The following is a 26,264-nucleotide window of genomic DNA, read 5'->3' on the forward strand; positions in this document are numbered from 1 at the left end:
ACCAAATGTCCTTTAATGCAATGAAACAAGTTCTGCATGTTTAACCACAGCAGTTATTTCCTGTTGTTGATTGTAGCGTAATGCTGAAGGGTCTTCTCACCACTGTGAGTTCTGGTTTGTCCATGTGAGTGTTCATGCTGTGAGAACTTGTTTGTTTGGTGCTCTGTGGTGAAGAGTGTCAGACTGCACTGATACGAAGGTGTAATCTCTGTGGTTGTTCACCTTCGTCTTTACTCAAACAGCTACAAGTTCAATGCAATTAATTCTTGTTTCTCAGCAGAGGTGTAAAGAAGAAAAAAACTGTGAAAACCTGCTGCTAGTTGCAGAAGATCTAACTTAATCTCTTCATAATTAAAATAAAAAAATAATGTTGGAATTAAACTATAATTTGTGTGTGTTTTTCCTTCAGAGTGTGATCCAGCTGTAATCTACTCAGCAGTGAGAACTGAAGAAATCAGTTATGGGCAAATAGCTGTTACACCAAAGAGGAAAAGAGGTACAGCTGCTCTTCATGTTCAACTTTGGACAGAGACAAGTGTTACTGGTCCTCATGCTAAGCTAAGCTAACCACATCATTTCTCAAGCTCAGGACATCAAACATTTTTATCATCATCAAAATGTAATATTGATTTAAAGTATAAAAAAGAACGTACATAAAGTCAAACTTTATTGTCATCTCTGCTATACACAGTACAGTATATAGAGAGACGAAACAACGAGGTTCCAGTTACATTCAGTGCAAAAGAACAACAACAAAAAAAACAGCTAGAGCAAGAACAAGAATAAATATAAAGACTGGGGTAAGGGGAGTATATACACTTAGAGGTGAAGGGTCAATAACATTCTAAATATTTATTTGATTCTCTGTTAAATTTGTAATTTTGCTTATTTACAAAGGAATTTTTTTATGTTTTCATTTTAATGGAGAAAGACAGAATATTAACCAAATAAATAAATAAAAAAGACACATTAATTAAAGTTATAAATTGATATCACTGAGGGAATAAGTATTAGACCCCAATTAAAACTTGATTTAGTACTAAAGGGGTGGCCAACTCCAGGCCTCTAGGGCCAGTGTCCTGCAGGTTTTAGATATCATTACCAGGCCTCTGGGGAACTTCAAGAAATGTTGAGGAGGTAATCCAGCCGGGCAGCACGATGGCACGGTGGTTAGCACTGTTGCCGCACAGCAAGAGTTCAATTCCACCATCAGGCCGGGGTCTTTCTGTGTGGAGTTTGCATGTTCTCCCCGTGTTTGCGTGGGTTCTCCCGGGGTACTCCGGCTTCCTCCCACTGTCCAAAGACATGCAGTTGTGGGGATAGGTTAATTGGTCTATCTCAATTGCCCATAGGTGTGAATCTGATCCACCATCTTTTCTCATGATCATATTTACCCCATGAAGCAAGATTGTGCATGGACCTCCAAACAGAGGGCGATTGATGTTCCTTATATTTAACTTTGAGTTTTGCAAAGCTTCTCTGGAAATAAGCAGAAGTGTTTTATGTTAAATATGGAGATTGTGTATCTATTATCCTGTCCTGTAGAGTGGAAGCAGACAGCTTCTTATTCAGTTGTGGCATAAATTATAGCCAAACAAACCAATAGCAATGGTTCTCAATCCATATGCTTCCTTCAGAGCATTAGCTGTAGCAAGCCCCATGCACTATGCAATACTAACTACTGCATTTCCACATTATGACAATTTAACACACACTAACTGGCTGCAATAAATCTGCTGATGCTGCTGTGTCTGCATGTTCTTTTAAATCTATCTGCAGCTTTTGTCTCAGTAGAAGCTTTTTTTGGTCACCATAGATACAGTCTGATCATATGCAGCTCACAGTACCTGTGGTGTACCACAAAGTTCAATTTTAAAAGAGTTTTTTTTTTCTGTTTACAATTTACTGGGTCAAAATTTACACACCCACGCCTTAGTTCAATGCTACACAACCACTGTGCACTACTGCTCACCTTTACTCTCTGAAACCTCACTGCTCTCTCACCCAGTGACCGTGTCACATAGACAGAGAGAGAGAGAGAGAGAGTACTGCTTATTTGCCAGCAGAGGAAAACATTCTTACTAATTAGTAAAATGTTTTCCGTAAATGTTTTGCTAGACTCATGAACATGTCCATTTTCTTAGCTTTTCTTTGTTTAGTTTTGTCACGTGGGGATCTTCTCTCAGTTGTCAGTTGAAGAGGTGAGGTACACCTTTGAAAGATATCCAGTCTATCACAGGCTGTTTTTTCTGAGTATGAAATGTGGCTAAATCTTGCAGCAAAATCACACGACAGCAAGTAAATATGTATCCAGCAAAAAAATCCTAGTTTATGAAATCTCCACCCAATAATGAACAGAATCAATATTATACAGTTCCTGGTTTTATGATTTTTCTGTGAGAACCTAGAAAACAGCAAAATATTTGACTTTTAGTGTCGCTGAATATAGTTGATGCAAATGTTTCAGCTCTGTGGGTTCCAGGTTTGACATTTTGCATATTTTAAGATGCAGCTACAGTGTGGGCGATACAGAAGCTCTGTAAGTTGTGTCTGAGCTGGTTCCCAGTAAAGTCTGAACTGTGTGACACAGAGAGGTGGAGATTAAAGCCTTGATTGAACTACAAAGCTTGTAATGATGTCTCCTGTTGTTTGAACTGTGTGTGTTTGTGTTCAGACTTTAAACCAGAGCCAGACGGCATCTACTCTTTACTGAAGTAGTCCACCAGTCCAACCACTGACGTCCAGCTGCTGGTCTCTAACTGGTCCTCCCAGCACCCCAGACCAGAGGACATCCACATGTTCAAAATATCTTTTAACATATTTTATTTGTTTTTCTCACTTATTTAGACTCATATTATTTTAAAAAAAAAAATGCTATGGCAAGGCTTCTGACTGACACACGCAAACGAGCGCACATATCCCCTATACTCGCCTCGCTACACTGGCTGCCAGTAAGTTTTTGAATTGATTTTAAGATCTTGACGCTGGTTTTTAAAACATTGCATGCACTAGCCCCTATTTATCTTTTTGATCTTCTAAATTGGTACACTCCAGTGAGATCTTTGAGGTTTGCGGACCAAATGCTTCTAGCTGTCCCCAGGTCCAGGTTAAAACACAGAGGAGATCGGGCTTCTGCTGTGACTGCTCTGAAACTGTGGAATAAACTGCCTTTACATATCAGGACCTCTCCAACACTGGATACTTTTAAAACTCATCTAAAGACCCATTTTTACTCCTTGGCTTTTAAGTCGTTATGAGTCTGTCATTATTTTATTCTTATTATTTTCTTATCCTTGATTTTACTTTCCATTTAAATTTTATCTGATTATTTTTTTGTACAGTTGTTGTTTTTAAAAGTGCTATATAAATAAAATTGATTTGAAAAATAAATTAATTAAAAACACATATCTTACTGACTTTTGCTGCCATGGTTATGCCAGATTAATAAAGTTTTGTTTTCATTTCTTTTCCTCGTGTGGTTCTGTTGGTTTCACTGAGGTGCAGATGGAAAACCTGACTTCTTCCGGTTTGGTGGTGGCTAACTGAAGCATGCGTCATTTTACTGCAGAAAACAAAGAATAAGCATCAAACCACAACAAAAGCAAAATTCAGTGAATATAAATGGCACAGAAATGTTTTTGTGCTAAGTGTGTGTAGCTCACCTAGAAACAGACCAGCAACATTCATGTAAAATTGTTATATTTTATTTATTATCCTTTCATTCAATGCGTCAAATCCAGTAGTTTGAAATGAAAACAGAGAGCTGAAGAGTGTCAGTGTCTGATAAACTACAAACGCATGAACATATGACAGGTTCATATCTTGTGAACCAGCACAGAGTCCCACCTTTTGAGTTAAACTGCTTTCAAGCTTGAAGCAGCAATGTAACACATGTCAAATCTGCTGCCACCTACTGGTAAAACTGGGTGTTGCAACCCAGCAGCTGCTTTATAAATGACACCAGTTTAACTTCTAAAAATACTCTAGTTAAACATCAAACCAACACGGGGTAGAATTTAGGGGGCATTTTACTCACATGTTGTCTTCAGAAAATAGAAGTTAGAAGACGTTCATTTGAGTGTCACAAATGGACATCTTAGCTTGGAGGGTTTTTTTCCACTGTTCTTAGAAACAGCCAGTTTCCCCCATTAGCTTCCACACTAAACATGATCTATATTTTTTAACAACTCTGGTTTTACGTGGCCTATCAATGCAATTTACAATCTAAGCAGTATATTCAGTTTTGGAATTTATATTCAATGTTAACTGTAGCTAGACTCAAAGTGTTAACTCATTTTAATAATCAATATTGTGATATGAAAAAGGTGCTCTTGGAGAGGTAAAAATGGATTATTTAAGGTGGCCCATATTTAAAGTCAAACATCTGTTTTTCTCTCCACACCACACAGTTAAAAAAATAAATTAATAAATGCAATGATTTTTTTCAACATATTACAGTTTCACCGTTTTTAGCCAAAAAGTGTAATTCTGTGGAGCTCATACAAAACCAGTCTGCTGACTAATGGTACACAAAGTATATCAGCTGAGTATCAAACATTTTGGAGATGTGTGTGCTTTTCGCCAGCAGGTTTGAAAAGTCATTTAAGATGAGCTGTAGCATGTTTTTAAAAGCTGCTCAACATCACTAAAACAAATGAGATTGAATAATTTGTCATAATATCAGTCAGCTGTGTGGTGTTACAGAAATAATTTTTAATTTTTCTCTCAGCTTTCAATTGTTATTTAAATTGTATTTTGTGTTTCAGTGTCAAGATTTGTCCCCTACTTAGTTGAGAATCCACTGAAATTCCCCAGTTTCACCTCATAGTGGCAGTAGCATTTCACTATGCCTGCGTCCTTCAATGATCGCATCTTAGAAACAACATGTGTTTGAGAAGTTTCAATCTCAACACCAACGTGAATAAAAGATCTGTGTGAATGATATTTGCTGTTAAATGGTTATCGATGTTTGCATGTATGATTACGAACAGTCATGCACAACCTCTAGCATCCAGGAGGGGGTGCTGCAACATCCTCATATTCACTACCTTCTACAGTCTTCACTACAAGTGTGTGAAAATCCACTGAATCCCACAAACATTCTGCTTTATTGTTTACTGACTGTTTGATGACCACAAACATGAGATGATAGCTCACTTCCAGCCAAAGAAGGGAAGTGAACATGTAATGGTTCCTCTTAGTCAAACCAAGAGGAACATCTCTGTCTGCTGCTGATTCATCATGTGTGTCTTTCACATCACGTCTCTGTCTCTGATACGATCTTAGTGGACGAATACAAAGGGAGAGAAGCAAGAATATACATTCAAAGAAGCTTGAGGTATGAAATCTATTTCTTTGTTTTTTTCTAAAAAATAATGGACTTAAAGACAAATGTAGTTTCTAATGAATTTTCTGTCTGTTAGTTAATAATTTATTTTCCACATGATAAATTATTAACTAACTGATGATATTAATATAAATTAATGAAAGCATAAATGTACTTTTCAGTTTTACTTATAAACTATACTTGAGTAAATGTACTTTTCTGTTATCTTATTTGTTATTCAACAAAAACTGCTAAATAGTGTCTGCTGCATCTCAGAGCTACATTAATTAATGATAATACATAAACAGTGTTTAGGACCAAATAATTGAATAAAGTTTTATAATAAGATGTTTCAAACTGTTTGGATTGATAAGACAGGCTGAGCTGACCACAGCTATGTTCGCTCTAATAAGAAGCTTTGACATGAAATCACTTCACAGTCACACATTTCATGAACACCAAACAACAAGGTGACAAAAGTCAGGTTTGTTTTTAGTGTTAATAAATGTACTTTACTGTACACACCACAGGTCATGACATTGATTCACAGGGTCAATCTGTAACAACTACAAACACACACTACTCAACCAGTTTGACCAGGATGTTGACACAAACACACACACACACACGGATCTGCTGATGATCCAGTGATTGATAAAATCATTAAATCAATGATTTTTAAACAATTTCAAAGAGAGAGTTTGATTAACGAGGTGTGACACTCTTCATGTGAGTCACGTTTCCACAACCACAAAGCTGATTTTATAGATCCTTTAAAATGTTTCTGAGCAAACGGATCATATTTTCAGTATTTGGAAACAGGAAAATGTGCTTCTGTGGTTTCCTTCTTTTACTTTTCAACAAATTTGCAGCTTTATAAAGTCTTTGTACAAGACTTTATAGTTCGTGTTGGGCTGGTAGCCGAAAACTAGCTTTACTTTGTTGTCTGGGTCAACTTTGAGACAGAGAGAGGCGTTGAAAGGCTGCTCCATCGGAACGTATTTTTATGGAGGAAAGACTGAGCTGATCTAAATTCATAAACAGTGTTGGGAAGTCGTCTCTGCACATCTACCTGTTTAACTGAAATAAGTTCTCTTCCTGTTTCTTTGTATATGTGGCAACATTTCCTCACATGTTTACTTAGAGGTGGAGATGTTGGTGTCAAACAGGTGATGGGTGTGTTGTGTTAAACAGGATGACACACGGATGTACGGGTTAGTTTGATCTGTGGCTGTTTGCTAAGGAGGTCACTTTAACCACAGACTTTGAGCTTTCAACTTGCTGCATTTTATATTTTAATTTTGATTTCTTTTGGTTAGTTTTTATTAACTTTCCCTTTTTTAAAAAATCTCTCTATGGATAATTTAAATTTTTTCATCCTGATGATCAGAAGGGTGTTTGAGGGTTTCAGGGATCCTTCAGAACAACAGTAAGTGTTTAAAATGATGTCCCTCAGTGTTTCCAATATTCTGACAGGTTGACTAAATTCTGAGAGCTTCAGTGGATTCACAGATTGTTAATGTTAATCCATCTGAACCATGATTAAAGCTTCACTTTACTTCTGCCTGACTCGGGAACTGCAGCCAGTCTCCTCTGAGGCCTTCCCTAAACTCCAGCCTCAGATCATGTTCAGTCCATCTGTCATTATCTACTAGAAATGATGTCAAACCTTAAATGAGGACGTGGTCCCAGCTAGTAAGTAAGTGATTACACACAAATTGGCTGATTTTGAAGGGTTCAGGTGGGAGGAGCTCAGAGATTTTCTTTTTTGTGTCTTGAGTACAAGATCAGCCTGATTTATCCTTAAATTTGAGGTATAGTTTGAAATAATACCTTAGATCAGGTTTATTTATATAAAGTATTTGAAGTATTGACTGCAAATTGTTCTAACTGTATTTGTTTTCAAATTTGTTGTAGAAAAAGTCATGACCTTTTACTTTTATTCATTAGACTGAGCTTATCTAAATTCATAAACAGAGTGAAGTGGGAAGTTGCCTCTGCACATCTACCTGTTTAATTGAAACAAGTTTACTACCTGTTACAGTCACTTCTTTATTACTTTGTATGTGTGGTAACTGTTTGTCAAGTGTGTGTTCTTAGAGGTGGAGATGTGACACACAGGTGATGGATGTGTTTTGTCACACGGATGTGTGAGTTGATCTGTGGCTGAGGTCACTTTATGTGCAGACTAATAAATTGTTACATTTTAAATTTTGATTTTTAAAAACACATCTTTTTCTTTTTTGACTTATTGCTTGTGTGGAATAAAGAAGGATCCACTAACATTAATCGAACCTGGTTAGAAGCAGAAAGTATAAGTTTATACCAATTGCACTTTTTTTTTTATATTTGAGTGGATAACTTTATTTTTTCCATCCTGATGATCAGACGTTTGAGGGTTTCAGAGATCCTTCAGAACAAGAATAAGTGTTTAAAATGACATATTTCAGTCTTTTAGATAATAATAATAATCTGATGGGTTGACTGAAGTCTGTGAGCTTCACTGGATTAACATTAGCAGATTGTTAATGAAGCATCTGAAGCAGATCATGAAACACAAAGCAAACACATTGAAATGAATTCAATGTTTTATCATCTGAAGAACCAAAAGCTTTCAGACTTTATCTGACACAATATAAAGAAGAAAAAAGAGGAAGTGTACTCAGTTACTCCTCTGTACTCTGATTACAGTCATGTGATTTACAGGAAGTGCTGCATCAGCTGCAGGTGGTGGACAAAGTTCTCTGTGGTTTTATGGAGGCTACAGCTAAATGCTGCCTCCTCCATAGTACAATATACATTTTTATACAGTGACGTCATGTTGAAGTCCTGTGGCTGATGATGGTCTTTAGTATGTAGCTGATGATTGATGATGAGGTTATGTTTGTGTTGTTCTGGAGAGATCGTTCAAGAACTGAACCTGTTAAACACTCAGACCTGCTTTAGATTTCACCGCTTTAGTTATGACGCACTTATTCATGGTCATCCTACAGCGCAGCGTAACAGACGTCACTTTAATGCGACTTCCTGAAGAGAGATCGAAAGTGTGGCGTTTGAACGAGGAGCTGAAAATCAAATGTTTCAGCTTTATTTAAACATCAAAGTTAACCTCATGTAGGCAGTTTTACAACTTTAGTTTTATCATTAACTGAAAATATCAACAGAATCAGACTTTTAGAACAATCTAAGTCAGATCAGCAGAAACAAAAACACGGAAATGTTTCCTGTACCTGCGTCGCTCTGCTCGACTTTGCTGATTGTCGGTGTCTTCGTGTTTGTCTCTGCAGGTGAGGTTTATAAACCAAACGGTGTTTCCCTCTGAGATAAAGAGGAATAAACATCAGTCTGGTTTACATGTTACTTCCCAAACAATTACTTTCATATCGAATCAGTTTGTCTGCTTGTGTGAAGGGATCACGAGGTCTGGTGGTGTCTGTGGGTTTACCCGCTTGGTCAGCAGTGCAGTTTCCAGCACAGAGACAAAGAAGTGTAATGTGTGTGTCAGTGTGATGTGTTGTAGTGTCAGGAGTCAGTATACAGCTACAAAGCTTTTTGTTCAGTGTATACAAACAGCTGTAGCTCCATAAAGGCAGCATGCAGAGACTCACAGTGTCTTATAATGAGAGGCTGCTTTCTCTCACACATTATGGTCACTTATTATCAGCACATGTTTCACTGTATAAGTGTTTTAACAAGACAGATCATTGTATTCATAACAAGCTCATTATTTACTGTAGATAATGTTACAGACAGCATTGCTTTAACCATCTGAAGTCTTTTAAAATATTTTCCACAAACTCTTATTTTCTCCTGTTTTCACTGAGCTCATGTGCTGCAGACTCAGTGTCTCCTGTTTATCCTCCCAGTGGTAACAAGTCACACTCACGGATCCAGTTACTGCCATCAGATGTAGCGTATAAACAATGCAGTTTAGTAAAAACAAGCATCATGCATATTAATTTATTAAATTAAGTTAATTGTTAATAAGACAGCAAGAGTAAATAAAACTGCACATTTGCTGCTGCAACAAGCCACACTCACTTCACAGCACCAAAATAAGGAATGGTACCTGAATAAATTCTGATTGTCAAACCTGTGTGTACGTGAGAGCTTGGTACTTTCAGTCTTGTTTGCATCATCACTCTGCTTGGCTGCTGTAAAAGTGAGCAGTTGTACTTTGACCTTTAACCTCTCTGCTCTGTGTTGTTTCCACTTTCAGATCAGAAAATCATCACAGCTGCATCTGGACAGAACGTCACTCTCACATGTCGAGCTCCAAACAGCAACAACATTATAGTTGTAGAGTGGAGCAGAGCTGACCTGGAGACAGAATATGTGCTTTTGTACAGAAATGAGCAGTTGGATCCAGAAAACCAGCATCCATCTTTTAAGAACCGGGTGGATCTGCAGGACAGACAGATGAAGGATGGAGACGTGTCTTTGATTCTGAAGAATGTGACGACTGCTGATAATGGAACATATGAGTGTCGCATCTTTATGAGAGAAAGACAACGCAGGAAGAGAGCTCATCTGAAGACCGACCCCATCAGCAGCATTTACCTGCGTGTTGATCCTCCAGGTGAGTGAGTAGAGTTGAGTGTGTGTGTGATCAGAGGTGAAGCTGCTTCCTGGTTGTTGATGTTTGTTTCTAAAGATGTTGTTGATGAGACTTTGTAGAAAGCAGCTGGTCTGAGTGATGTGATCAGAGTGCAGTAGATAATGTCTGACAGCAGTTTGAAGAGGAAATGGATTCTGTTCTGTTCTTCACTCATCACCTACCTGACAGCTGACACCTCACACCTGTTTCTCACCTGCAGGTCACACAGGAGGAGACACAGAGGATGGACCTGTTGGACTGAAAGTTGGTCTAATTGTTCCTGCTGTGGTGGCTGTTGTTATTGGTGTTGCTGCTCTTGTTGTTGCTGTTGTTGGTTTTGTGATCTACAAAAACCGTAAAAAACAACAGAGTCAGGGTTCGTACATATGAACTGCAGCATGTGTGAAATGTCTCAGAGCTTTTTAAATGACAGTGAAGCCAAAATATTAGGAAGAAAGTCCAAAATCCAAAGAAATAAACAACTCAAGAAGAAGACATAGCTGAACTGTCAGCCTGAGACTATCAACGATTTTAAAAACTCCTATATTTTTAAAGATCTCTGAGATTAGACTCCAAGTGATGACACCTAGCAAGGATAAACTCATTTGTATTCAGTAAGTTAATAAGACAAGATGCTGCCTATTAGAATGTGTTTATTTGTTACATGTTGTGGGCATTTTTACATTTTAATGTGTTATCACATGTTTAATTCTACCTACGAGCATGTTTTGTAAAATTGTAGATAATTATTATTTTTAGCAGTAGTAGCAGAACAGTACTGCACAACATCCTAAACCCACTCTCGTGTCTTTAAGTGCAGTAGCAGTAGTACTCGCAACTGTTTATTACAACAAGCATATATGCATTGTAGTACAATAGATAAGGTAAAACCAGAGTTTGTACAGTTCTAATAAGCTGATAGTCAATATTTAGCATAACTGCCTTTATTCTTCCGTACACACTGAACTCGCTTAGTCAGCTAATTTCTTTAAGCAGTCTTCAGAAATAGTTCTCCAGGATATCCAAAGCTCTTCTTTGGATGTTTCTTCCTTTTGTTCCGTTCTCTGTCAAGATGATCCCACACTACATCAATAATGTAGAGGTCTGGTTACTGGGGAGGCCGATCCATGACTCATAGTTTTCCACTGTGTGTTTTTCTCTCCCGTTATGCTTTTACTACATGGTCAGTGAGTTTGGAATCATTGTCATGCTGAAAAAAGAAACAGTTGCCAATCTGATTCTGTCTGGTACTGCATGGTGGACCAAAATCTGGTACTTTTCATCGATCATAATTCCATCATTTTTGAAAAGGCTGAAGTGCAGCCTGAACCATGACAGAGCCTCCATCATGTCTTACAGATAGAGGCTCATACTCAGACTTTTCTGCCTGTTTCCTTTAAATTGGTCTCTTAAAAGCCTTCAGCCTTCCCCTGAGACCATTTCTGATGAAGCTTCAGTAAACAGTAGATGAATCAAGTGAAGGACCAGATGTATTTCTTACATTCTGTGTCAGGTCTTTGTTAGATTTCTTCCTGTTTCTTAAGGACATGACTCTTCTTTTGTCCAGTTTCCTCCGTTTTATAAGGACACACTCCACACCAGCTTATAGCTTTTGGGAGTTGTCTTGTTAGTGCACAAACCCAAGTTTATTCCTGTAAGATTGGCATAAATATGGCATCAGTAGATGGTGGTATGAAACCAAAGAGAGAAATATTTTCCAAGTAGCTGCAGAATTAGGCGTTTCCTCTCTGATCTACTTTACTTTGCCTTCCATGAAGGAGACACTTCAGCCTGTCACAGCAGTTTAAACATGTCATGCATTGGGCACATGTTGTTATTTATTTTACGTTTTATGTTTTTTGTTTGTTTGTTTGTTTCCTGTTAATAAAGCTTTGCAAACATTAATACTGAGTGTTTTAGTCTTTACTGTTTATGTTGCTGTGAAATATTTTCTGACCTGTTGAACTGCACGTTTTATCTGAGCTGGAATCAAACCACATAAATTAAATAAATACTGATTTGGCAGGAAGAAGGGATGTTACCAAGAATAACACTGAAACAATCCTGAGTCTGATTAAATGAAGCAGAGTGAGAGATGAGATTAGACCAGGGGTGGGCAATCTCAGTCCACGAGGGCCGGTGTCCCTGCAGGTTTTAGATGTGTCCTCGAACCAACACAGCTGATTTAAATGGCTAAATTAGTTCCTCAACATGTCCTGAAGTTCTCCAGAGGCCTGGTAAGGAATTACTCATTTGATTCAGGTGTGTTGACCCAGGGTGAGATCTAAAAACTGCAGGAAACAGGCCCTTGAGGCCTGGAGTTCCCCACCCCTGTTACAAAAGAAATAACATAGAGGATCGTTCACTAAATCTGCTTGGAAGCTACCGTGGATAAATTTAAGCGATGTCACCATTCATCCAACACTTTAATGTAAACTAGATGTGATTTTACCACAACATACATTTTTTTAGGTTTGACCTTTGACCTTATAAAAGTATAACAGTAAGAGATTATCACACTGTCCACACTGCTCTGCCTCAGTGTGTACTGTCACCTTCTCTGCTCTGAATTTTTACTGTACTTTTACAGAAAGTGGTGAGTTTGATATGCAAAGTCTTATGACACAATTGTTACTAATGAGATTATCGTGATTGAAAAAAAGCAACAATAGTAGTTAGTTAGTTATGATATTTAATTAGTTAGCTCACAGCAACTGGTCTCTCAAGTTTAATTATTACATTTTTAATATATTAAAAATGTAATGACTTGACACTGAAAGACAACAAACACCAGAAACTGTTGAGGCGAAACGTTGAGTTAATATTAACGTTACTGGTGTTGTGTTGATCATAAGAGGACGGACTGCAAATAGAAAGTACATTTTACTCCTGAATGTGATTATTAAATATGTTCAATGTACTCTGGAAATGTGCCTTCTTTATTTCATATTAAAAGTGTAAGGCAGTGACTGGAATAAGTCACAAGGTGTCGCTGTTGAGCTGCATATGTATGGTAGATTTTAGCAATTTTGGCCATTTGTCCTCTGCAGGACACCGTAGTTCAGATTTCTCGTTCGCGCGGGCGCCATCTTGGTTCAGTGTTTACTGTGATTTGCAAAGGTAAGCACTGTCCGTGGTGTACTGCAATGGTTTTGTTTAAAAATAAGTGTTCCACTGCGTAAAATGGCGATTTGCTAAGCATATATTGTGTTTATTGAGATGTTCATGTACTGTCTGATGAGAGTACGAGGAGTTTGTGTGCATGTTCCATTCTGTAATATCTGCCGCGATTTCGGGTTACATTTCCGCTAGTTAGCAGAGCACTCATTCGGGCAAAGTAATGCAAGATGAAGCATTAGCTTTTCAGCAACAGTCCCCTGGTAATCCTGTTATGTTAGTTTTGTGTTATACTCATTCCTGAGGCCGAGGAGTTTTGTAAAGAGATGATTATTTTTGTGTAATGTGTTTTTTTTTACATATTTGTTGTTGGCTTTCACTATGTGTTGATAATCACGTTCAGTGTTTACTGTGATTTGCAAAGGGCCAGCAGCAGAGTTGGAGTGGTGTTTGCCCCAGCATTTGAATAAACGGCACGGTCCGAGCCACAAATTGAACGCCTGTGTCCGACTGGTCTCTCTACTGTGCACCCCAATCCAACACAAAATTACACAACGCAGAGTCCGGGGTGCGGGGAGGCCCCTGCACTGGTTGGGTTACATCTTTGGTGCCGTGACCCGGATTTGTGGAACTTCGAGACCAAAGAGAAAGCAATGCCGACACCCCCCAGCTACGCTGCCGCAGCAAGAGGTGTTGCCATCTGATGGGGTACTGAACTAAGTTATAACTGCCTGTGCAGCTGTATTTCTGGGACTTTCACCTCCCCAGGCATATCCTTTGAAAGTGAAATCTTGGGGTGGTTTCATTTGAGGGTTTTCTGTCATTGGAAAAAAAAAAAAAAGAAAGACTCAGAGACTTGAATTGTAGTGAGAATGTTAAATGATGTTCCCTGTCTATAATGATAATCATTGAATACGGTGAAGCAATCGCTGCTCATTTGTGTCATTCACAACCTCTGTGCTGAAGATAGAATTGTTTAACCGCACTGTTTAATGTTGTTGTTTTTTTTGTGAAATCTCTTTTGCGTTATGAGATGATAGTTGTCTCACACCTGTGTTGTGTTCTATTTTACTAGAAAAACATTGTACTTGCTCACAGTTAAGCATACTACGAGTAACCCACACACATTTTCTGGTGCTGCTAAATTAGAGATACAGGACAGTGAAAATGATGAGAGACTATGCAGACACTCCAAAGAGGGCACAGCCTCATCTTTTGAATGAAGGGGCAACAGCTAGCGCCAGTACAGTGGACCAACAGTCATCAGTGAAGTCGAAGCTAGTCACCCAGTTCCCCAGCTTCACTGGCCAGCGATTACAGTACCACACCCCAATCAGGGACCTCACCGACTCTGGGCTGAGCACACAACAGACCTCACCACCAACCATGCTTTCACCCCAGACTGATCTTGGTGTGGCTCCAGCTCATGCCCCACCACTGCCAGCTTATGGAGGCCAAATGCAGGTGCCCTCACACCTATCTGAAATTCGCCCAAGTTCAGTGCCAACCAATCAGACAAGCCAGTCCAACCACAGCCCTCTAACTACAGCCCCTCCAGTGTTTCAGCCAGATGTACAGATAACTATGCCCCCTGCTTTTTCCCCTCAGGCCAGTGTCCATGGGCCCACTGCTACACCGGCACCCCATGTTGCCTCATATCCCAACTACCCAGCGGTGCAGAGTACCCAGCAGCCCACCCTGAACCAATCACTTAACGCTCCTTACCCAACGATGACTCCACTCAGCCCCCAAGCATACACCGGCTATCTGTATTCCACACCTGCCCCCCAAGCCGCCATGCCAAGCCCCCTAACACTGCAGGGAGTGGGCATAATGAATAATCCCTCTGCAGCTGAGCAGACCCTTGAAAGTTCAAAGCATGGGCTGACCCCCCGTCCGCCCCATATGCCACTAGCTGCTGTTCATGACTCTCGAGCTCCCCTCCACTCATCTGCTATAAGCTCCAACACTGTCATGCCCCCTATCGTGAATATGACCCATGGAGGTTTTACAGCCCCACCCGGCACCCATGCCTCAATGCACCTACCAACCTCTGCTTCAGACCCCCAAGTTAGTGGACACCCTGGTATACCCCCCCAGCAGGTGCATACCTCTTTAAGTGCTCCTGGCGGGGCTGCAGCCAACGCTGACCCCCCACTAGCTGCCTACGGTGGTTTTATACAGACTCATCAAGTAAAAAATGTCCAAGCCTTTACTGGCAGTGTTGACAGCAAGGTGCTTGTAGAGGACTGGATTCGTGACATGCAGTATCTTCTTGAGGCAATAGAGCTCCCCATTCACCTCCGCTTTTCCACAGTGGTGCGTCACCTAACTGGTGAAGCCCGAAAGCTGGTTCTGAATCTACCTCTCCATGACCAAACACCTGAAAGGGCATTTGAAGAACTGAGAGCAGAGTACGGCGACACACAGAGCTCCTCAGATCTACTAGCTGACTTCTATGAGCGTGTTCAGAGGTCTGGGGAGTCTGCCTGTTCATATGCTATAGCACTGGAGGCAACGCTGCGAGCCGTGGAGGAAAACCAAAGAGGAGGCAAGCCTTTCCCTGACCGTGACAGTAAACTCACCCGGCAGTTCATACGGGGACTTAATGATGAGGATGTGTATGCGAGGATCTCGCCAATGAAGCCCCGGCTTTTGAGTTTCCGTGAGCTGCAGGCTGAGCTTCGAAATTTAGCGAAAGAAACTAAAAGATTCCAGCCTCAAAACAAGTCAAAGAAAACTTATGCCCAGGTACAAGTCGCATCAGAGTGTAGTGTGAATGTGAAGGCAGAAAAGGCTAAACATTCCTCAGTGTGGTCAGAGCTAGCAGAGATGGTCAAGAAATTAGCATTGAGCCAGGAGGAGCAGATGGCCAAGTTGACCCACCTTGAATCGAGAATTAATGCTCCATCCTCTGCCACTCCACTGAGAGTCCGACCACCTCCTGGGGCTACAACCCCAACCCCAGTGGTCACATGCTACCGGTGTGGGAAGCAAGGACATATAGCCCGGGTTTGCACAGCAGTGCTCCCAGGGCCTGATCAGACATGGGCACATGATCCTCAGCCTGTGACCCCCATGGAGGGAAACACTTACTCAGCTCAGCCTTTAAACAGATAAAGCCCATGGTCGCTGGGGCAACCATGGGCAAGCAGCAAGTCCCCACACTGCAGGTGAACAAAGGTGATGGAGGAGAGAGCACTCCCCTAGTTGGTCCCAGGAATGAGGGGGAGGTGGAAGTCAACGGAATGAAGTGCAGGGCACTCATCGACTCTGGCTCCCAGATAACCAGTATTACGCATCAGTACTGGTGCAGCCACCCCACCCTCCATAAACAAAAGCTACAGCCCTCTAAGATACCCATAGAAGGTGCAGGGGGCCAGAGTGTCACTTACCATGGTGTGCTACGCATCAACCTAAAATTGTTGGGGAGAGAGTTTAGGGGGGTGCCTGCTTTTGTTGTCACTAACACAGAGTACCGCTCCTCTGTTCCTCTGCTTGTGGGAACTAATGTCCTCCGTGCCTCCAGAAGCCACCTCCAGGCAACCTACGGCCAGCAGTTCCTTCTCCAGGTCAAGGAGACTCACCCGGAGTGGTACACCTCCCTGCTAGAGATTGGGAGCACTGAACAGTGTGATATGGATGACACAGTGGGCCCCGTTGTTTACACTGGCCGTAAGGTACACATTCAAGCAGGGAAAGAGATGGATTTAATGTGCAAAATAAAAGCTGGACCACAAAGAAAGACTTATACAGCCCTAATTGAAGGCCACCCCTCCCTGCGGCTCAGCCAAGAAATCCTGGTCGCCAGAGTTCTTGCCGATGTAAAGAAAGGATGTGCCCCGGTAAGAGTGATGAACCTCTCCCAGCATGCTATCACTATCAAGCCTCACACGCATCTGGCCAAGGCGTCTCTGGTGGAAAGTATTGTGGACTTTTCAGACAAGATGCAGGGCAGTCTTCATGCCAGCGGAGGCAGAGAAGCATGCCTGGGTATGGACCATGTGGTGGCAAGCCAGGAAGTGGATTTAAGTGGAGCAGACGTTGAAAACGAGCACCAGCGTTCCCTTCTTAAAGAGCTTGTGGAAAGGAATGTAGGTGTGTTCTCACAACACCCCATGGATTATGGCCATACAAAAACTGTGCAGCATGAAATCCCTCTAGTTGACTCTAAGCCTTTTCGACTGCCTTACCGTAAGATCCCCCCATCACAGTGGCAGGATGTGAGAAGGTTGCTGACAGAGATGGAGGCTGCAGGAGTTATCAGGCCCAGCAAAAGTCCATATGCTTCACCTGTCGTGCTCGTAACCAAGAAAGATGGATCACTAAGGCTGTGTATTGACTACAGGAAACTGAACTCCTGTAGCACGAGAGATGCTTTTCCTCTCCCCAGAATAGAGGAAGCCCTGGAGGCTCTAGGGCAGGCAAGATACTTCTCCACCCTTGACCTCACTTCTGGTTATTGGCAGGTAGAGGTGGCGGAGCATGGCAAACACAAGACGGCATTCAGCACCCCTATGGGGCTGTTTGAAGCAAATCGTATGCCCTTTGGACTGCAGAATGCTCCCTCCACCTTTCAGAGACTCATGACCTGCTGCTTTGGCGATCTGAACTTCACCCACCTCCTAATCTATCTTGATGACCTCATCATATTCTCCAAAACCTTTGATGAGCATCTGGAAAGACTGCAGCTGGTGTTCGATCGGCTTCGGGAGCATGGCTTGAAGTTAAAGCCTTCTAAATGCCAGCTAGTGAGAAAGGAGGTTCAGTATTTGGGTCACTTGGTGTCTGCTGAGGGGATCCGCACAGACCCAGAGAAGATCAGCAAGGTGAAAAACTGGGTGAGGCCCACAAACCGCAAAGAAGTGTTGCAATTCCTGGGATTTGCTGGATACTATAGGCGGTATGTAAGTGGGTACTCTACCCTAGCTGCTCCCCTGTACCGCCTAACTGCTGGTGACCCCAGAAAGAAAAAGAGAGGGGGAAAGAAAAGTCTGACCACCGATCCACCTTTTGTGTGGACAGATGAATGCGAGAAGGCATTTCAGACCCTAAAAGAAAGGCTGACAAGCGCTCCAGTGCTGGGATATCCTGATTATAGCTTGCCTTTTGTTCTGCAGACGGACGCCTCAGGGGAAGGTCTGGGCGCCGTTCTAGCTCAGGTCCAAGGGGGAGCTGAGAGGGTAATAGCCTTCGCCAGCAGAGGTTTGAGCCCAGCAGAGACAAGGTATCCTGCACACAAACTCGAGTTCCTTGCTCTCAAATGGGCAGTCACAGACAAATTCTACGACCACCTCTATGGGCGTAGGTTCTCTGTCCAGACAGACAATAACCCTCTCAAGTATGTTATGTCCTCAGCAAAGCTGGATGCCACAGGCCAGCGGTGGGTGTCTAGGCTGGCTGCTTTTGATTTCGATGTCCAGTATCGGAAAGGACAGAGCAACACAAACGCTGACGCCCTCTCTCGCATGTCTAACCAGGAGGTCATGCACATCCTACAGACATGCCCTCAGTTGGTGGGTGTCGACGAACAGGGGCATGGTGTGAGACAGGCTACCCAGGATACTCAAAGCCTCACTGGCCATGGCACGCCTGCAGGGGAGGAACTGGAACTCGGGCCCCCTACATCCACTGAGCTTTACAGGGATGTGGGGATGGAATCCCTGCCCACCATGACCAAACAGGAGATCCGTGCAGGGCAGAAAAAAGACCTTGTTATTGGCCCTGTCTTGCACTATAAGAGTATGAACCAGAAACCAAGCCGCAGTGAGCGAATAAGTGGTGAAGGGCACGTGCGCCTTCTCTTAAAGGAGTGGAGAAGGTTAGTGGTAAGGGATGGCATCCTGTACCGCTGCATCCAAGACAGCCAAAGGGGAGTAGTTGAACAATTGGTGCTACCAGAGGATTTGCGTATATCAGTGAAGACTGCTCTCCACGATGACTCAGGCCATCTTGGTTTTGAGAGGACATTGCACATGATAAGGGAGAGATTTTATTGGCCACGGATGTTTCAGGAAATCAAGGCTTGGTGCGAGCAATGTGAGAGGTGCTGCCTTAGAAAAACTCCAACCGCAGGGGTCAGGGCCCCCCTGGTCAGTATCCACAGCAATGCCCCCTTGGAGCTAGTTTGTGTGGATTTTTTGACTCTGGAGAAATCAAAAGGTGGTATTGAAAATGTCCTCGTTGTCACGGACCATTTCTCACGCTATGCGCAAGCATACCCCACTAAAGACCAAAGAGCCAGCACAGTGGCTAAGGTGCTGTATAGAAACTTTTTCTGTCGGTTTGGCTTCCCAGCAAAATTGCATGCAGACCAAGGGCGCAATTTTGAAAGTGCTGTGGTGAAGGAGCTTTGTAAATGCACCGGCATCACTAAGACCCACACCACGCCCTACCACCCACAGGGCAACGGGACAACGGAACGGTTTAACCACACCCTCATGAACATGCTGGGGACGCTAGAACCTCACCTGAAGCCCCGGTGGCACGAATATGTGGATGCAATGACACACGCCTATAACTGCACCCGCCATGATTCGACAGGGTACACACCATACTACTTGATGTTTGGCAGGCACCCCCGGCTCCCGGTCGACTTGGTCTTTGGGCTGTCCACCACTAATGGGTCAGGTGGATATAGCGAGTATGTCCAGACCCTGCATGACTGCCTGTCGCAGGCTTATGCACAGGCTAATCAGGCCTCCCGCCAGGCTAAGGGTCACCAGAAAAGATACTATGACCGGCAAGCAAAGAGCCAAAGCTTCAGCCCGGGTGACAGAGTCCTTGTTAAAGTGTGTCATGTGGAGGGGCGAAGCAAACTAGGAGACAAGTGGGAGTCACGTCCATACATCGTGGTGAAGAAACAGCCAGACATGCCGGTGTATGTGGTGCGATCGGAAAATGGTGATACGGAGAGAGTGGTCCACCGCAACTTACTCACACAGTGTATGTTTCTTCCCGTGGAGCAGGTGGGAGAGGAGACAAGGGAGGAAATGGAGGAGAGCTGGGAGATTGAGGACATAGAGGGCAGTGGAGAGCGGGCTGGTGAAGTAATCAGACAGGAGGAAGACTCGGACACGATCGAGGACGGGGAGGCTGATAGCCTGGAAGGAGGTGTGGAGGAAGTTTCACCTGAAACAGCAAATGGAGCACTGGCCACCACAGCACCAGAGGAAAGGGACACAGGGGCAGGACAAGATAGTGAAGAATGGAGGGGGAATGAAACTGCCAGTGTCACCCACTCACCTCCCAGACCCAGTGAACCAAGGAGGAACTTGCCGAGGAGTCGGCATCCCCCAAACAGACTGACTTATGGGTCAAGAGTTATTGAACCAGGGGAGGATCAGAAGAAGATAGAAAGGGGATGGAAGCTGTGGCAGAGGGCAAAAGCAAGAAGGGCTGCAGGACACACGTAGGATGACACCGCCAGTGTACCCATACTAATAGGATACACACATAGACATTTTTGCATTACACTGCACATCTTCCCACACTGTTATTCTTTTGTACATAGTGAGAGTATTCTGTTTTATTTTGTTTTGTTTGATGACTGGGACGCCATCACGTAAAGGAGGGGCGGATGTAAGGCAGTGACTGGAATAAGTCACAAGGTGTCGCTGTTGAGCTGCATATGTATGGTAGATTTTAGCAATTTTGGCCATTTGTCCTCTGCAGGACACCGTAGTTCAGATTTCTCGTTCGCGCGGGCGCCATCTTGGTTCAGTGTTTACTGTGATTTGCAAAGGTAAGCACTGTCCGTGGTGTACTGCAATGGTTTTGTTTAAAAATAAGTGTTCCACTGCGTAAAATGGCGATTTGCTAAGCATATATTGTGTTTATTGAGATGTTCATGTACTGTCTGATGAGAGTACGAGGAGTTTGTGTGCATGTTCCATTCTGTAATATCTGCCGCGATTTCGGGTTACATTTCCGCTAGTTAGCAGAGCACTCATTCGGGCAAAGTAATGCAAGATGAAGCATTAGCTTTTTAGCAACAGTCCCCTGGTAATCCTGTTATGTTAGTTTTGTGTTATACTCATTCCTGAGGCCGAGGAGTTTTGTAAAGAGATGATTATTTTTGTGTAATGTGTTTTTTTTACATATTTGTTGTTGGCTTTCACTATGTGTTGATAATCACGTTCAGTGTTTACTGTGATTTGCAAAGGGCCAGCAGCGGAGTTGGAGTGGTGTTTGCCCCAGCATTTGAATAAACGGCACGGTCCGAGCCACAAATTGAACGCCTGTGTCCGACTGGTCTCTCTACTGTGCACCCCAATCCAACACAAAATTACACAACGCAGAGTCCGGGGTGCGGGGAGGCCCCTGCACTGGTTGGGTTACAAAAGTAAAACAGGAAACATCCAGAAGGCCAGGCACACTCACAATCTCAAAAGTTGTCAGAGAACATTGTTGCTTTGATTTTTGTTTTTTTTAATGAAAACTGTTGAATCACTGATGATCTGCTTGTATCCATGTTAGTGTTTAAAGTCCAACATCTCCCTCTAGTGGTCATATATGAACCATGTGTGAGGATGGTGTTAATGTAAAATGTGAATCATAGTGTTCCAGTCAGTCATCAGTATGTCTCTGCACAGCTGTAATTAAAATGTGTTCAGAGGGCCTCAGTGTCTGAATGGTTCCAGTTCAGCTCCATAACAGCAGCGTCCCTGGTTTGATTCCTGTGTTTCAGCTCATATCTGCCTCTCTCACTGAGGGGGACGTAACTACATGGATGTAATCTTAACATATAATTTTTTTCATATTTTTGTTTTCATGTGGGTGAACTGATGAATTCGTTATTTCAAAGTCTTTTTTAGGGAGGAAAAGTCTGAAATGTGTCTACATATGAAGCTTATGTGTAACTTCATTAAGGATGAATGTGTTCAATAAGGATAATTTGTAGTCACTCATTCATAAGTGTTCGGCTGCATTTCTGTTCTTTACATAACTGCCACTTTCCCGCTGTCAATCCCAATACTGACATTATTACTGTAGTCCAATCAGCTTCTTGCCCGCCTTCTTTAAGCCAATCAGCCTCAGCTTTGTGTAGTTTAAATCTGTACCCTCTGTCATTCTCCGTGTCAGACTCTTTTTCGTGCAAACCACCTTCTCTCCACATCCACCTCAGACACCTCAGCGCGAGATCGATTCAAGCCTCAGTCATCTTCACCACCATGAGTGTTTAGACTCCAGGGCGTCCTGTCCTAAATCATGACACTGCTGTGATTCTCGTCTGCCATGATGGATCATCTGAGTCTAATCACACAATACTTTAATTTCTCTATCTCAATAAGTCATGTTCAGATCCAAGTGACCTCTCTTTATTGAAAATCTTTTTAAAACATTTGACTTGTATATTTAGACAATGAAGAATTTTAGTCTGTGTTTGAACCAATAGAAAGCTGGTGCTCAGAGGAAGAGGGCGGGCTTTACTTGGTGTCAGTGACAGAAATGAAAAAAGCTCAAATGAGTGAGAAGGACGATGAAGGAAACATCTGTGCTGTGTCTGCTCTGTAAGTAGAATCTCTGTGTTTGTTTGAATTCTTGTACTTTGACTGTCTGCTCTCCTGATAACTGATGATGGAGGAGAAGACATGAAAAACAAATCAGGCTGAATTCAAGTTCAAAACACCACGAGGACCAACTGCAGGTCTGAACTGACTCTTTATCTTTGCTCAGGAGTCGAGGAAACACAGCAGGCAGTGAAAAGCTCAAATCATTCACTCATTATATCAACACAGCTGCACAGTGGACACATCACATAAAATTTATGAACATTTTGTATACATTTACAGTATAATGAGTGCACATGATCACAATGATCAGTTTAAGTGCTGCTTTTGGGATTAAAACTTGAAACTGGGATAGAGTAGGATGAGAAGTTCAGATTGTTTGAATACTTGTTAATCTACCAGCATTTTTGGCCTTTCTTTTTTTCTTAATGGGCACATTAAGAAAAAAGGGGCGATCGTGGCTCAAGAGTTGGGAGTTCGCCTTGTAATCGGAAGGTTGCCGGTTCGAACCCCAGCTCGGACAGTCTCGGTCGTTGTGTCCTGGGGCAAGACACTTCACCTGTTGCCTACTGGTGGTGGTCAGAGGGCCCGGTGGCGTCAGTGTCCGGCAGCCTCGCCTCTGTCAGTGCGCCCCAGGGTGGCTGTGGCTACAATGTAGCTGCCATCACATAGAACTCTCTTATATCGAAGAGAGAGACTAGTTTGTGTGTTTGTCAGCTGTTTGTGTGGAGTTGTTCTTTATGTTCACCTCAAATCAACCTGAGTGTCATTTCTCTTTAGTTCTGATCTCACTGCTGAGCTGCACAACAAACCAAGGTCAGTAACCTTCTTCTGTCACAGTTTAAACCTGATAAATGCTCACCAGTGTTGGGCAAGTTACTTTGAAAAGGTAATTAGTTATACTTAGTATTTACTTCTTCAAAAAAGTAACTGAGTTAGTAACTGAGTTACAAGATTCTAAAAGTAATTAATTACTTGAAAAGTAACTATTGCGTTACTTTAAAAAAATTCTTTAACCCTCTGTGGTCCAGGGTATAATTGGCCATTTTTAACTACTCTTGATTTTCCCTCCACATTTTACCTTTCAAAACTATTCACTTTGCCTTGTTTGGTCTCATTGTTTTCAGCACAACCTCACGTGCCTGAATTTACAGTCATGTTTTCGTTTTGACATACTGTATTAACACAATTGATATAAAGTCAGACAAAAAACATAAAATCAGAGTAGAAAAAGTTATATTTTTTACTGTAACAACCACAAACATGTTTATTAAATCATATTTTATAACTTTAAATGCAAATATAAATTGTCAGTTTTAAACTTCTATGCACAAGTTTTGCGAACAACAAAGTTATTTGCATCCATTTACCTTTTACCCTTTTTTTAAATAACCATTTCAAACTATTTACAGAACAATCAGCTGTTCTTCAATAAGATGCCACACAAATTATTTGTGCCACTCCAAAAAAATACTTTCTGTCCACTATAAAGGAGAACATCACAGCCTGACTCATGCGATTGTTTTGCCCCCTTAGCTCCAGGTGTTGTGCTAGACTATAGGTGTCAAACTCTAGCCTAATTACATTTGGCCCGCGAAGCCATACCAAATTACTATTAGAGCTGGCCTACTGGTATTATACAGCTAATATATATATCGTTTAGTATTAAGCTTTGCTTGCTCCATATTCAGTTTTTTCAGCAAAACTCGTTTGAGTCCATAAGAAAAGATTCATTCTTTTTATCTGGAGGAAGAATTTTTTTTTTCAATAAATATTAATGTCAGCCTGCGACTTTGTTCCAGTTTTGAATTTTGGCCCACTGTGTATTTGAGTTTGACACGCTAGACAGTGATCGTGATTACCGTCCGCGGGAGCGCGCAGCTGCTTAAAGCTGTAGCTTTAAGATTACTTACAGCTACTTCCTGCAGCTGATATAAGATGCGGTAAGCTGAACACAGCTTCAACTGTCTGTTTGTTGAAAAAAAGTAACGCGACCGCATTTTCTTGTTAGTAACGGTAACAGAGTTGTAACGATAGGAATAGTAATTAGTTAGATTACTCGTTACTGAAAAAAAGTAACGCCATTAGTAACGCCGTTACTTGTAACGCCGTTATTCCCATCACTGATATGACCTGCTTGGGTTCATGTTTCAAAATGGAGCTCACGTAGAAAACTGAGGAAATGAAGGATTACGGATTAAGCAAAACATCTTTTTAGATCACTGTGTTGGTTTTGAAAAAAGTAAACAGATCATCAGTTTCTCATTTTAACCCTCACAGCTCGTCTGACTGTGAGTCCCAGCAGCTCTCAGTTCTTTGAAGGAGACTTTGTGTCTCTGAGCTGTGAGGAGGACGACAGCTCTGCTGGATGGACTCTGAGGAGAAACACAAGCAAAGGACAGAGGACTCAGTGCAGAGATGGGTGGGGAACACCAGCTGGTTCTTCCTGTAACATGACCTACATTTTCCATTCTGACAGTGGAGTTTACTGGTGTGAGTCCAGAGAGGGTCCCATCAGTAACATGGTTAACCTGACAGTCACTGGTAAGCTGAGTGTGTGGAGTTAGTGTTGATGAAGCTGTGTGTAAATGGATGAAATGCTGTAGTTTGTCTCTGTCTTCAGATAAATCAGTGATCCTGCAGAGTCCTGTCCTCCCTGTGATGGAGGGAGATGACGTCACTCTGCTCTGTAAAACAAAGACCACTCCCTCCAACCTCCCAGCTGCTTTATATAAAGATGGCGTCTTCATTAGAAATGAGTCTACAGGTCACATGACCATCCAGCATGTTTCCAGGTCTGATGAAGGCCTCTACAAGTGTTACATCAGCGGTCATGGAGAGTCTCCATCCGGCTGGATCACTGTCACAGGTGACACACTCACCTGTCTGTGTTTCTGCAGCTTTCAACATTCACAATGTGACGACAACTTAATGACTGTGTTTGCTTTATTTTAGAGAGAAACACCACCACACCTCCACCTACATCCACACCTCCTCCTGGTTCCACCGCTATCACTCTTCCTCCGTCACTCTCTCTCTCTCTGTTGTCATGTGTTGGATCAGTTTGTGTTGTGGTTCTACTGGTGTTACTGGTTCTCCTATTGAGACGATGTGTTCACAGGAAACCTGAAGGTGAGACTTGGACGTCTGGATTTTACATGTGTGTTTTAGTTTTAGGGAATGATCTAGGCAGTTATGATTTTTTTTTTTTTGTATTTAGACTAAAATTGAGTCCAATTTGTTACAAATTTTGAAATCCATTAATTTTTTTCTTAGATTTAAAATTCAATTACAGAATTCATACTAATTATACTATAAAGACACATCTCCTGGATGCACTGGTACGCATCTTCAGTGATGTATCCTGGGGTCCTCAGGTGTTTCGGGTCTCACAACATCATACACCCTCGCCCAGGTGACCCAGCCGGGGGTGATCAGGCCCCGACTTGCGTACCAGTAGCTACCCACGGATCAGCCCTCTTGATCCACAGCCACCTTGTGGCTTTCTCTGCCGCTTCACTCACAGCCTGGATGGCCCTCTTCTTGGCTACCCCAGCCATGCCCAGCCGGCCTAGGACTTTGCAGAGTGATCGTGCTGCAAAGCCCCTACAACCCACTTCTATGGGCTCATAGAAAGTCTTCCAGCCCCTTCCCCTACACTCCTGCACTAGTTCCTGGTACTTTCCTCGTTTCCTTTCATTGGCCTCCTCGA

General features: G+C 42.3%; 1 protein-coding gene across 1 annotated transcript in view; it reads left to right on the forward strand.

Annotated features, from left to right (window-relative positions):
* Positions 1-8,359: 8,359 nt before the first annotated feature.
* Positions 8,360-26,264, forward strand: part of LOC134624733 (cell surface A33 antigen-like) — a 48,822-nt gene continuing 30,917 nt past the window's right edge. Inside the window, exons 1-2 of the mRNA XM_063469752.1 lie at positions 8,360-8,613; positions 9,546-9,905. Coding sequence (XP_063325822.1) covers positions 8,544-8,613; positions 9,546-9,905 — 430 coding nt within the window. The 5' untranslated portion in view covers positions 8,360-8,543. The remainder of the gene's footprint in view (positions 8,614-9,545; positions 9,906-26,264) is intronic.

This window comes from Pelmatolapia mariae, linkage group LG3_W (assembly GCF_036321145.2).
Source record: "Pelmatolapia mariae isolate MD_Pm_ZW linkage group LG3_W, Pm_UMD_F_2, whole genome shotgun sequence".
NCBI classification, from domain to species: Eukaryota; Metazoa; Chordata; class Actinopteri; order Cichliformes; family Cichlidae; genus Pelmatolapia; species Pelmatolapia mariae.